At 47.0% G+C, this 13,855-nt stretch overlaps 1 protein-coding gene across 1 annotated transcript; it reads left to right on the top strand.

Moving 5' to 3' along the window:
• Positions 1 to 87: 87 nt before the first annotated feature.
• On the top strand, positions 88 to 6,813 carry IL32 (interleukin 32; the record flags this gene model as incomplete). The annotated part of the gene is made up of 5 exons (XM_080677444.1): positions 88 to 102; positions 1,482 to 1,535; positions 2,092 to 2,118; positions 2,274 to 2,333; positions 6,123 to 6,813. The coding sequence occupies 5 exons, from the start codon at positions 88 to 90 to the stop codon at positions 6,453 to 6,455; spliced, it is 489 nt and encodes a 162-aa protein (XP_080533570.1). The 3' UTR covers positions 6,456 to 6,813.
• Positions 6,814 to 13,855: the final 7,042 nt, after the last annotated feature.

Genomic DNA, 13,855 nt, shown 5'->3' on the forward strand with positions numbered 1-13,855 from the left:
GGATTCTTAGAAGAGGCTGCTCCTCTGAAACACTTCTCATACCTGTTCCTCACCATCAGGCCACAGCCTTCTCAACCCTGAGCAGCCATGGCCTACTCCAAGGTAAGTGAGAGCAAATGATGAGGAGACAGTAGGCCCTGGAGTCCCATTTCCCACTGTGTGTTTGTTCCCCTCTCCCACCAGTGCAGCCCTACCCTAGCTGATCTCTACATGCACCCGGCCCTGTTCCATCCTCCTGGGCATGGGAGACCCCTGGAAGCAGGGTGTCATGAGAATGTGACCTGTATGGTCATAGCGATGGCCCTGAGCCTGGTTGGGTGAATGTTATCCTGGCACCAAACTAAAATTCTGAATAATTCTTGACAAAGGCCCCACAGTTTCATTTTGTGCTCAGCCTTTCACTTCATATAGCAGGTTCTGATTGTGGGGCCAAAACTCATGTCTGGGAGAGAAATCATGGGGGCAACTCTGTGTGTATGAGAAGAGGGGTGTGTGTGTGTGTGACTGAGAAACAATGAGTCTTACGGAACAAAGTGTTACTTTAGCAATTAGACCTGAGGCATTTGTGGGAAGAGCTGGAGAATGGAGAGTCTATTGGTGAGAAGAAACACCAATCCCAGTAGACCCTTTATATCCTAATACCCTGAAGGCAGGAGGTGGGCAGTACTTTCCTGGGAACTTAAAAATCCTCTCAGGTGCCTGGACCAGCAGCCCAGTACTGGCATTGGCCTCAGTGTCTATTCCTCCTTTTCGTGGTGCCTTCCAACCTCCCCACATCCTACCACCGCCCTCAGCCCCACCCCACACCCTAACCATGAGGTTGAGCTGATGCTCCAGGATGCTTTGGGATCGTGACCAAGGGATCGTGGAATCATCGTTGAGGAATAAAGTGATCCAGGGCTCAGTGACCAGATTGGGGCCATAAGGTGGAGACTCATGTGGAAGTCTATGGGGTACACCCTGCCTCGTTGGTTGAGCCAAAGGTTTAGGGTTGAAAAAGGGCCTGGGGTGCTGTGGGCCTGCAAGGTCAGCAGTCAGGAAGAACAGCTGGATGTAGGCACCGCTGTGTCTGTCCCCTCCTCAGAGAGCAGTGGTCACTGCCAATTCCTCCCTCAGCCAACTCTTACCGGTACCATAGAGGGTTGGATATCTGGGAACCAGGTTGCCCTGCACACTCCAGAACAATGTTCATACTTGCATGCTTGTGTGTCATGGTGAGTGTGAGTGTGTGAGCGTGTGTACAACAGGTCTGGGGGTTGGTAAGTCATATAAGATCAATGTCACTGTTACCTCCACAGACATTCAAAGAAGATGCTGAGAAAATGAAGAGTGAAATGGTAAGAAGCTCTTGCCCATGTATACATAGGGTGTGAGTGAGGGCCTGGGTTTTACTGTGGGAGGGTATGAATGTTCTGGCCCTCCTGGGGTCCAGGAGGAAGAAGGATCACATCTCTTTGTCCCAACTCTCTCTCTTTTCCCAGCACAAGGCTGTAGACACATTGTGTGATAAACTGAGATCCAAAGAAGAGGTCCAGGTGGGTCAGGGTTCCCACTCCTGTGCTCTGCACAATTTGGGTGGGGTGGTTTCACGATGATGATGATGATGGCAATGATGATGATGATAATGAAGGTGCCACCTCAGGTTGGCTCATTCCTTACACTGGACAAAATTCACACCTGTGTGGAGGGTGAGTACACAGGTGGGGGATAGGAAGGTCCAGGGAGCCTGAGAGGTGTCCAAGTCATAGGTATACTGATGACAGAGCAGTTATGGGGAGACGGTGAGCTGGGAACAGGGGATAAGACTGAAAGTGAGGCCCTAACCAGTTTGGCTCAGTGGATAGAGCGTCGGCCTGCAGACTGAAAGGTCCCAGGTTCAATTCCAGTCAAGGGCATGTACCTTGGTTGCAGGCACATCCCCAGTAGGAGGTGTGCAGGAGGCAGCTGATCGATGTTTCTCTCTCATCGATGTTTCTAGCTCTATCCCTCTCCCTTCCTCTCTGTAGAAAATCAATAAAATATATTTTAAAAAAAAGACTGAAAGTGAGGGAGGCCGGGAGAATTTAAACCAAGTCATTTTTTTCCCAGTAGGTCCACATATGCCTAAAAGAGCTGGAGGTGAGTTTTGGCCTCGCCCCTCCCCCAAAGCTTAGTCCCCAGGAGTTTGGCTGGGTCAGGTTATTGGGGTGAGCTTTGGCTCCCTTGGAGGTCACAGTGGGGACTACACACCACAGCAGGCAGGAGCAGGTCTGTAGCCTCCCCACCCTCCTCAGATCAGCATCAATAAGGCCTCACTTGATACCATATTTGCTCACTGGGAGAACAACAACCAGGTGACTCTGAGGCACCTGTCACAGCCCTCTGTGCTTCCCTTCACCCTAATCTCTTTTGATGTTGGTGCTGCCATGTGCATACACAGCCACTAAGTGGGGTGGGGTGGGGTGGAGGGGTGGCTGGCACCAGCTCCTGACCTCCCCACCCAGCACACAATGGCCAAAGCCCGGCCCTCAACTTCATGCATTAATGAGGAACCCCCTGGGCCTGGTGTTGGCTCAGAGGCCAGTCAGCCAACAAGCAGGTACGACCATCGTGGTTTAGCTGCAAAGGGGAATTGCGGCCTGAACCTCCGCAAGAAGTCTTTGTCTGTGGACTGCTGACAGGAAAGCAGGCAGCTCCATGTGTGAGTTTCTGTCAGGACCTGGTCAGACCCTACACATGCCCCATCCCCACAGGAATCTACTCTGGAACAGCAGCAGGAACTACGTAACAGAGTCCATAGTAAAGTCCTCCCTGGACGTGAGGGTGCAGATTTTCCTGGACAGAAACCAGGCCCGGAGCGGGACTCTGAGCTGGAATGATTGCACAACCAGTCTAGGTGATTTTAAGAGGGTGTTTATTAACGCTGGGGACAGTGAAACGAGGAGGGCTTAGGATAGAAGCAGCACCAGCAGAGAGCCTAGGCGGGGCTGCTTAGGCTCACTGGAAATTTAGAGAAAAAGGGGGCCTTGGAGACAGGTTTGCAGGTGGTGGGGGGGTCAGTCCAGATGAGCTGCTGCTGCCCATTGCTCCTCTGGTTGCAAGTCTCCCAGGGACCCAGAGTTTAGGCGACGCATGTCTGGAAGGGAAGAAAGGTGTGGGCTTGCTCCTGGGTCCTTTGTCTTGAGGGGTTTAAAGGCTGGGAGTTTAGAGGAGGTCTTCAGGAAGGCTCTCAATGGAATATTCATTAGCTTTATGCTGATGTGCCAAAATGAGATGTGTTCCTTTAACTTCAGCTGTGCTTGGGTGTGGTTGGCACTAACTGGATTCTGCTATCTATCTCCCTAGTGGGGTGATTTAAGCTATTTACTCCCTGTTTTGGGAGGGGAAGTATGAGCCACTTAGTCTTTTTTTTCTAATCCTCACCTGAGGATATGTTTGTTGATTTTAGAGAGAGGAAGGGGGAGAGAGAGAAAGAGAGAGGAGAGAAACATCTATGTGAGAGAGAAACATTAATTGGTTGCCTCTTGTATTTGCTTTGAACAGGGATTGAACCTGCAAGCTAGGTATGTGCCCTGATTGGGAATCAAACCCACAACCTGTGATGGTGTAAGGGGTGATGCTCTAAACCAGCGGTTCTCAGACTGTGGGTCACAACCTTTTTGGGGGTCGAACAATCCTTTCACAGGGGTTGCCTAAGACATCCTGCATATCAGATATTTATATTACGATTCATAACAGTAGCAAAATTACAGTTACGAAGTAGCAACGAAAATAATTTTATGGTTGGGGGTCACCACAACATGAGGAACTGTTTTAAAGGGTCATGGTATTAGGAAGGTTGAGAACCACTTACTCTTGTGTCCCTGGATAGGGAAGACAGGATTTTGCAGTGAACTAGATGGCTGTAAAGGCTTGGTCGTTTAACCATCTGTCTCAGCTTCCCTATTCCACTTGCCCTGGCTTACTAACTACCCTGTTTCCCCGAAAATAATACAGTGTCTTATATTAATTTTTGCTCCCAAAGACGTGCTAGGTCTTATTTTCAGGGGATGTCTTATTTTTCCATGAAGAAGAATACGGTACACATTTATTGTTAAATGAAAATAAAGGAAATTTATTACCTGTATACGGTACGGTAGTACGGTAGTTGTCAACACAAACCAGACAAACTGTGAATCCCACAGTATCAAGAATTTACTCATTTATTCAATGACAATCATGTCATCATCTTCTGGAACATCATCATAACAATCCAATTCCTGAATTTCCTGGTGAATTTCTTGTGACTCCATTTCTTTCAGAATCAGTGGACCAAATCTCTCATGTTTAACAATAGCACTGTCTTTAAATGAGTACTTCTTGTCAAGGTAGCCTGCTCGCAGTGCATTTGCAATGCAACTGTCAGTGATTTTCTCCCATGAATTCTTCACCCAAGTCACAACTTCTTGCAGTTTAGGTTTCACAAAGTTTCCACGCTGATTTCTCTCCATTCTATTTTCAATGTAGTCATTAATTTCCATGCGCAAATTGTCTTTGAATGGCTTGTTTATTGCAATATCAAGAGTCTGGAGATAGGCCGTCATTCCTTCGGGAATCATTATCTGATCTATTTTTCTTTCGTGAAGAAATGTCTTCATGTCTTTAGCGCGGTGAGTGCTGGCTGCATCCCAGACTAGCAGACCTCTTTGGCTCCCTCGCATAACAAGCGGCAGCATTAAATCGTCCCACTTCCTTATAACTGCTTGTGTGGCCCAGGCTTTTTCAGTTTCAAGAACAAAAACGCCCAAAACACGTTCAATCTTTTCCTTCTTGCCCTTAGAAATGATTAAAGGTGGGATTTTAGTGCCATCCAGACGAATTGCCAAAATACAGGAAACACGTGCACTTTCGTAAGCAGTGGAGGGAATGTACGCTAAGGAGGCACCCCGCTGTTCAATTGTTGTTTGAGATGATTGGCCCATAAACACTGCAGTTTCATCCATAGCAATCATGTTGGAAAGATTGTATTTAGAGAAGTCAGCATCATCAATAAAGGACTTGAATGCAAGTGCTCGCTTAATAACTTGAGTATCTTCCAACCTAAACAATGTTGGTAGATCTTCTTAAAGACAGTTCACTTCGCTGAAGGAAATTATCCAGCCAGTGTTGTGATGCTTTGAAGTCTTTGGGGGCTATGTCAAACTGTGGTGCCATTGCAAGGGCAAATTCTTGAATCTGAGCCCTATTCACAACCAAAGCCTTTGCTCTCCTGTCAACAACCCATTCACAGATCAGGTCTTCCAGCTCGGAAAATAATGGTTGCCGACCTGATCCACACTTGTGCTTTTTAGCATTTCCCTTGTCCACTTGTTCAATGAGGTTACCATACTCTGCTCGCCATTTTCAGACCAATCGGATACTCAACATCTTCTCTTTGCAGAAAGCAGTAAGATTTTGGCCCCAAGAGTCTTCCACGATTCCTTTCTTGTACTCCACGGAGTAGCTTTTTCTTTTTGCGCTCATTTCTAGGGGTAAAAAAAAAGGAATTGGGGTATCAAGGTGGGGGGAGGGGAATCACTCAAAATGACACAGGGGGATCAGAGGGGGGAATCAAAATGGCACAGGAGAATCAGAGGGGGGATTACCATTTTAGTAACCCCTTTTGATCCTCCTGTGTCATTTTGATTGTCCCCTCTGATCCTCCTGTGTCATTTTAAGTGATCCCCCTCCCCCCACCCCCGTGCCACTGAACACCTTCACCAGACATCCCCCTTACCCCTTTATCAGACATTTACCCCCTGGGGCCTGCCTGGGGACTGTCACTGGGCTTGCTGGGGCCTGGATCTGGGCTGGGGCAGGGTCTGCCACTGACTGAGAACCTTCAGTCATCATGAAGGCGGCCGCGAGCTTTAGGTAGTGTCACCAGAGACAGACCAGCACTCACCACCTTCGCCGCATCCCGTCCGCTCTAATCCTCCTGTTCTTCTACACGCATCTGCAAAAGTCTCCTCCTCTCTCCCGCCCCGCGCTCACTGCTCACTCCAACCTCTGCTCCGCCTCCACACAGCAGTGACGTCAGGACTCGGCGTAACGTCACTGGTTGCTAGACACCAGTCGGGGCGGCCCTAGCGACCAGTTTACGGTAAATTAATTTTCATTCTGAGACAAAGCCTGGGGGCCTTATTTTCGGGGGGATGCCTTATATTTCACTCAGAAGGAAACCTGTAAGTAGGTCTTATTTTTGGAGGATGTTTTATTTTCGGGGAAACACGGTAGTCTCTCTCACAGGGGCCCAGAAGTCTGGGGAGAGCTTTGGTGAACAGGTACTGAGGTCGTTCCAAGAGATGCTAAGTCGACTGCAGAAGATATGGCAGGACGTGCTGGCCTGTGTGCAGCACTCTGACTACCTTGTCAACAAGGTGAAGTTCATCAGAAGTGAGATTGAGAATTTCTGCTCCAGTGTGGCACAGTCCTTCTCAAGTTTATTCCAGGTCTAAGGAGTTCCATGAGGTCCTGGAGGAGCTCAGTCACACCTCCCAGCCCTTTGATTTCCCCCTTCTCAGAAAGAATCTTCTGAAGTAACAGTTGCTTTCCTGCTCACCCTTGACCCATCCTTGACAACCTCCCTCACTTCCACCCTGTTCACAGCCTCTCCACCTAGCTTGCCTGGGTTTCCTTCTCTTGCTACGGCATTTTAATAAAAGTTGGTTGGCCTGGCCGAAACCGGTTTGGCTCGGTGGATAGGGCGTCGGCCTGCGGACTGAAGGGTCCCGGGTTCGATTCCGGTCAAGGGCATGTGCCTTGGTTGCGGGCACGTCCCCGGTGGGAGGTGTGCAGGAGGCAGCTGATCGATGTTTCTCTCTCATTGATGTTTCTAACTCTGTCCCGCTCCCTTTCTCTCTGTAAAATATCAATAAAATATATTAAAAAAAAAAAAAAAGTTGGTTGGCCTGGGGAGGGGGCATGAGTGGGGTGGAGGAGGTCAATGGGGAAAAAGGGAGATCTGTAATACTTTCAACAATAAAGGTAATTTGCTTCAAAAGTTGATTGAACCAAATTGAGTGCCTGTCTGGATGGGTGGCAGGGTGCTCAGTAGTTACAGGGAGAGGCTGTGCAATAATCAGATGGACCTAGGCCTGGATCTTGGCTATGGTGAAAAAGGAGAAGCCACCTGACCTCTCTAATCTATAAATAGGGCACTGGTCACACTGGCCATGGACTGATAATGAGCACCTGGATTTCAGCCTGTGCACGGCCTCTGGCAGTGCCTGGCACACAATAAGTGCTCAATAGCTGCCCATGCCTCAACACAAGGAGCTCAGGCCTGAGGGACTTTGGCCTCTTTTCTTTTCCTGACCACCCTTTTTGGGACTTCATTCCTGGGGCTGGGCTGGGCCTCTGAAACTCCTTCATCTTTCTTCCAAGATCAGAGGCCCAGGGACTGGGCAGTGGTGGTGGTAGGGAGTGGGCAGAGTACACTTCTACGTGAGCAGGGAAGAAAGGCAGAGTAGGGAGGGGGCAGCCATCTGATCTCTGGGCTGGCCACCTCACCTGGGACTGCAAATGCAGAGACAGAGACGGAGGAGAGCCTGGAGCAAGGCCTGAGGCCTGAGAGGGCCAGCAGCTGCTCACCATCTGTGAGGCCAAATGCCTCCCACCCTCAGCCCTGACTCCCTGCTCCAGGCAGATGTATAAAGACCAACTTTGCATTCAGGGGTGATTGGCAGCAAATAGCAGCTGCTGAGATGAGATGAAGGTGGGGCTTTGACCTGAAGCAGGAATAAAAGGGAGAGAGTGGGCCTGATGAAGAGCAAACACACCAGCAGTGGATACGGGGAGGCGTTTGGGAGCCAGGAGACCTGAAGGATGGGGACATTTCTGTGGGTCAGTATCCTGCACCCTCTTCTGCCAGCTTCAGATCCTTTGGATGGTAGGAACGAAATCTTGATTCCTAGAAGGAGCTCCCCATAAGGGCCAGCTGTCAGTCCTGCAAGAGGAGCAATGGCTGGACCCGGATCCTTTCAGTAACTTCTCGGTGGTCCCGATAATCCTGAGGGACCCTGCCCCAGCAGGGGAGGGCACTAGTGGCAAGGATCTTCCTTACCTTTGGCCTGGCCCCTACCTTCCTAAGGAAGAAGGCAGCCCCATTTGAGAGTTCTTTTAGCAGAGCCCCACTGGTGCTCACAGCCTATCCTCCTTCACTTCCAGGGGACCCCTCTGGCATGCCTTCACACTATAAGACCCATCTCTGACCTGAATTCCCCAGCTCCAAGGGCTTCCCACTGCAGGTCCTGACCAGCCTTCACTTACCCTTGGCCATATTCTCCCCTCAAGTCCCAGGCACCATTTTTTTCTTTTCTTTTCTCTATGTTTCTATGGATTAAAAAATATATATATATGTTTTTATTGATTTCAGAGAGGAAGGGAGAGGGAGACAGAGGTAGAAACATCCATGATGAGAGAGAATTATTGATCAGCTGCCTCCTGCACGCCCACTACTGGGGATGGAGTCCACAACCCAGGCATGTGCCCTGACCAGGAATCGAACTGTGACCTCCTGCTTCATAGGTCGATGCTCAACCACTGAGTCACGCCATGCCAGCTGGGCTCTTTTAGAGATTTATGGATTTTTTAGAGAGAGAGGAAGGGAGAGATAGAAACATTGATGAGAAGGAAACATTGATCAGCTGCCTCCTGCACACCCCCTACTGGGGACGGATCCTGCAACCTGGGCATGTGATTGACTGGGAATTGAAGAGGTGACCTCTTGGTTCATGAGTCAACTTCTGAGCCACACCGGCCGGGCATCAGCCACCATTCTTATTCTTTCAAACCCTGTCCCTGAATTTCCCAAGTGACCCTGTATCAAACTTCCACTGACCTCTCCTCATGCCCTCCCACTTAATTCTTCTAACAGAAAAAACTGTCCCCCTGTGCTAAAGCCACCAGGAGCTTTGTGGCCCACCAATCCCTTGAGGTCACCTCCTAGCTCATCTCCCAGTCTTGCCTCTTTTAAACTATTTCAGTCCAGTAGCCAAGCTCTAGATGATTTCATTGTTAAAAATTAAATAATCCCGGCCTAAAAATCTCCTGTGTTTCCAATGTGAATGAAGCCCAACCCTGGCCTGTAAGGCTCTGCCTGCATCATAGGTCTCTGCATAGCCCCCTCCTGGACAACATTTTTTAGCTGCCTGCCAAGCCTCTCCCATCTCAGGGCCTTTGCCCATGATGTTCCCTCTGTCTGGGAGGCCCTTTCCACTCTCCTGAGGCTGCCTCCCTCCCTCTATTGTAGTCCTTGTTCCCCTCAATAGCCCACACAGTCCCTGGCACACAGTAGGTGCTCAATAAATAATAAGCTTTCAATGCTGTGGGTTCTCCCAGCTCCTCTCAGTCTCTTAGTTGACTAATCCTTCCTCTTTGAAATTTTTTCCCCCGGGGTTTTCCATGAGTTGAATTTGTTGTGTGACATCTGGTGGCTCTCTATACCCCAATCTTCCCACCCAACCCCCAAAGTGCTGACCTCTGCTAGACTCAGAGCCTTCCCACCTCCCTTAGTCCCTTGAGCCCTGGTGAATAAGTTCTCTAACTTTCTACAAAAAGTTGTTAAAGAGCAGTTATGTGTCAAGTCGGGTGGAGGGGCCATAGAAACTCAGACACAGCATTTTTATGGGTGAAAAGCCACAGACAACAACAGGAAGTTCTGATATGCTCTGGAGCTGGGGTGGGCTGCCTTCCTCTCCTGTATTTCATTTTCACAATTTGTGTATTTTAATGTTTTTTAAAAGTGATTTCAGAGAGAGAAAGGGAGAGAAAGAGAGAGATAGAAACATTAGTCAGCTGCCTCCTACAGCCCCCTATTGAGGATTAAGCCTGCAACCTAGGGAATTGAACTGGTGACCTCCTGGTGCATGGACCAACACTCAACCATTGACCCACACCAACCATTGGCCAGGCTCTCCTGTATTTTTATTAGAAATCGCATGATTTAGCTTGGCCGGCATAGCTCAGTGGTTGAGCATCAACCTATGAACCAGGAGGTCACTGTTTGGTTCCCGGTCAAGGCACATGCCCAAGTTATGGGCTCGATCCCCAGTAGGGGACGTGAAGGAGGCAGCCAATCAGTAATTCTCTCATCATTGATGTTCCTATCTCTTTCTCCCTCGCTCTTCCTCTCTGAAATCAATAAAAGTGTTTTTTAAAAGGTAAGACATTTCCAAATAAAACAATTCAAAATTATATTAATTGACTATTGCTGTTATATGAATATAGAACTTTATCCCTGGAAGGCATGCAATGTAATATCAAAACTGAGATGAGAGAGAGAAAAAAGGAAAAACCAAACTGAGAAGAGCAAATTGGTTCCAATTTGAGCAACAAAGGATTTGATGGGTAGTGGCCGCCTCACTGTGTAGAGAAGGGTCACCAGGCTCAATTTGGTCTCATCAAGGAAATCCCTTGAGCTGTTGCTTGCCATGGGTGCTGGAGAGGAAGGCCAGAGGAAGATTTGCATTTGATATCCCTAATCTAATTCAGAGCTTTCCCTTGGAAGATAAGGAATGTGATGCCCACAAAAGTCATCTTCTTTTCCATGTTACTTTAGTCTCAAGTCAGCATTTAAGGCAAATATAAAGACATTTTAATATTTTGGATGATTTTTTTTAAATTGTTTCTTTCAACCCCTGTTATCAATACAGAGCTGACTTCATTTTGCTTTCCTCTCTGACATTATCATCAAGTTAGTGAATTTAATTCCTTTTTTCATCCTCAGCTCTTTCTGCACCATGCCTTTAATTTTTTTCTTTAGACCAGCGATTTTTCATCTTCTTTATCTGATGGTGCACATAAATTACTAAAATCCTGTGGCACACCAAAATTATATTTTTTGCCCATCTGACAAAAAAATAGGTATAATTTTGATTCATTCATATTGGATGGCTATTGTGTTGGATGCTGTCACTTTTTTATTTGACAATCTAAGGGAAAAGAGGTCAGTGCCCATGACTACATAGTCAGGTATTACATGTTTTAAAAATTCTTGCAGGAGAGCCAAAACCGGTTTGGCTCAGTGGATAGAGCGTCGGCCTGCGGACTGAAAGGTCCCGGGTTTGATTCCGGTCAAGGGCATGTGCCTTGGTTGCGGGCACATCCTCAGTGGGAGGTGTGCAGGAGGCAGCTGATCGATGTTTCTCTCTCATCGATGTTTCTAGCTCTCTATCCCTCTCCCTTCCTCTCTGTGAAATATCAATAAAATATAAAAAAAAAAAAAAATTCTTGCAGGAGAAACCAAGATGGCGGCATAGGTAAGCACCTAAACTGCTGCCTCGCACAACAATTTCAAAACTACAACTAAAAGACAGAACGGACACCATCCAGAACCACAGGAAAGCTGGCTGAGTGGAAATTCTACAACTAGAAGGAAAGAGAAAAGCTCACAGAGAATTGGAGGTACGGCAAAGGGTCTTTGTGCACGCAGAGAGGAAGGGCGGCTGAGAGCCTGGCTGACTTTCTCTGGCAGAAGGGGGAAGGAAGCCCCCAACCGCACTGAACCCCAGTTCTGACTGCACTGAACCCCAGTTCCAGGCGAGCCCCTGGGGACCCACGCTCTTACGGGGGGAATCTGGACTCTTGGGCGGAGACTCAGGAGCCGGGGAAGGCAGAGGTCTGAAGGCGCGCGCGTGCGCGCAAGGGCAATGCTGACAGGAAGCCAAGACTGTCTGCTCCACCCTGAGACTCCACCCCATCCAAGCTGAGCACAGAGGCTATTGCAATTTGGCAAGTCTAATCCTATAAGGCTGTCTCCAGCACCGAACTTCTCCCAGCGTAGACACAGCTGAGTCTCACAGCCAACTGGCCTGGAGGTCAATTCCTCCCAGTGATACCAACAACAATCAAGACTTAATTACAACAAGGCTGTACACACAGTCCACAAAGGGGTGCACCAAGAGTGTCCACCTCAGGTTAACTGGGGAGGCCGACCCACTGGGACATATAGGAAACCTAGCACACAAATCTACCCTACCAACTCAGGGAAGCAGTGAAAATGCGGCGTCAAAGAAACAGATCACAAACGAAAGAAATGGAGGAAAACAAATGACTGGATATAGAATTCAAAACCACGGTTATAAGGCTTTTCAAGAATATCCTAGAAAAGGCCAATAAATATAACAAGACCCTCGAAGATATGAAAAAGGACCAACTAGAAATTAAACATACACTGACGGAAATAAAAAATATTATACAGAGACCCAACAATAGACTAGAGGAACACAAGAATCAAGTCAAAGAATTGAAATACAAAGAAGCAAAAAACACTCAACTGAAAAAGCAAAAAGCAAAAAAAAAATCCAAAAAGTTGAAGATAGTGTAAGAAGACTCTGGGACAACTTCAAGTGTACCAACATCAGAATTATGGGGATGCCAGAAGAAGAGAGAGAGCAAGATACTGAAAACCTATTTGAAGAAATAATGACCAAAATCTTCCCCCACCTGGTGAAAGAAATAGACTAATAAGTCCAGGAAGCGCACAGAACCCCAAACAAAAGGAACCCAAAGAGGACCACACCAAGACACATCATAATTAAAATGCCAAGAGCAAAAGACAAAGAGAGAATATTAAAAGCAGCAAGAGAAAAACAGTTAATTACCTACAAGGGAGCACCCATACGACTGTCAGCTGAGTTCTCAACAGAAACTATGCAGGCCAGACGGGAATGGCAAGAAATTTTCAATGTGATGAATAGCAAGAACCTACAACCAAGATTACTCTACCCAGCAAAGCTATCATTCAGAATTGAAGGGCAGATAAAGAGCTTCACAGATAAGAAAAAGCTAAAGGAGTTCATCACCACCAAACCAGTATAATATGAAATGCTGAAAGGTATTCTTAAAGAAGAGGAAGAAGAAAAAAGTAAAGAGAAAAATTATGAACAACAAATACATATCTATCAACAAGTGAACCTAAAAATCAACTGAATTAAAAACCTGAGGAACAGAATAATCTGGTGAATATAATAGAATCAGGGGCATAGAAAGGGAGTGGACTGATAATTCTCAGGGGGAAAAGGGTATGGGGGGTTCAGGAAGAGACTGGACAAAAATCATACACCTATGGATGAGGACAGTGAGGGGGAGGTAAGGGCAGAAGGTGGGCTGGGAACCGGGTGGAGGGGAGCTATGGGGGAAAAAGGAGAAACAATTGTAATAATCTGAATAAAGATTTATTTAAAAAAAAATAAATAATAAAAATAAAAAAATTCTTGCAGCACACCAGTTGAAGATCACTGGCCTAGAAACTTCCGGTCACAAGTAGACATTTATCCAATTGTCTCTCTTTTGATCAAATATTTTTCTCTTCTGTTTTTTGTTTTATTCCTGATTAAGAGAAAACTACCAGTATTGTAACAGATACTAAGTTCTAATAGCTAGTTAATGTATCATGAACTTTAACACTAATTAATACAAGCATCAGCTTTACTAAAAAACAACAACCCAACCAACACACACAAAGAAAACTGTCCAGCCCTAGCTGGTTTTGCTCAGTGGATAGAGCATTGGCCTGCGGACCAAAGAGTCACATGCCCGAGTTGCGGGCTTGATCCCCAGTATGGGGCGTGCAGGAGGCAGCCGATCAATGATTTTCTCTCATTAATGTTTCTATCTCTCTCTCCCTCTGAAATCAATAAAAATATATTTAAAAAAGAAAACTGTCCAGCCCAGCCGGGTAGTTCAGTTGGTTAGCATGTCAGCCCAATATGTCAAGGTTGCTGGTTCAATCCCCGGTCAGGGCACATACAAGAATAAACCAATGAATGCCTAAATAAGTGGAACAACAAATCCATGTTTCTCTCTCCCTTTGTCTCTCAAATAAAAAAAGAAAAAAGTCCTGGCTCAGTTAGTT

The sequence above is a fragment of the Plecotus auritus genome (genome assembly GCF_963455305.1).
Source record: "Plecotus auritus genome assembly, chromosome: 7".
NCBI classification, from domain to species: domain Eukaryota; kingdom Metazoa; phylum Chordata; class Mammalia; order Chiroptera; family Vespertilionidae; genus Plecotus; species Plecotus auritus.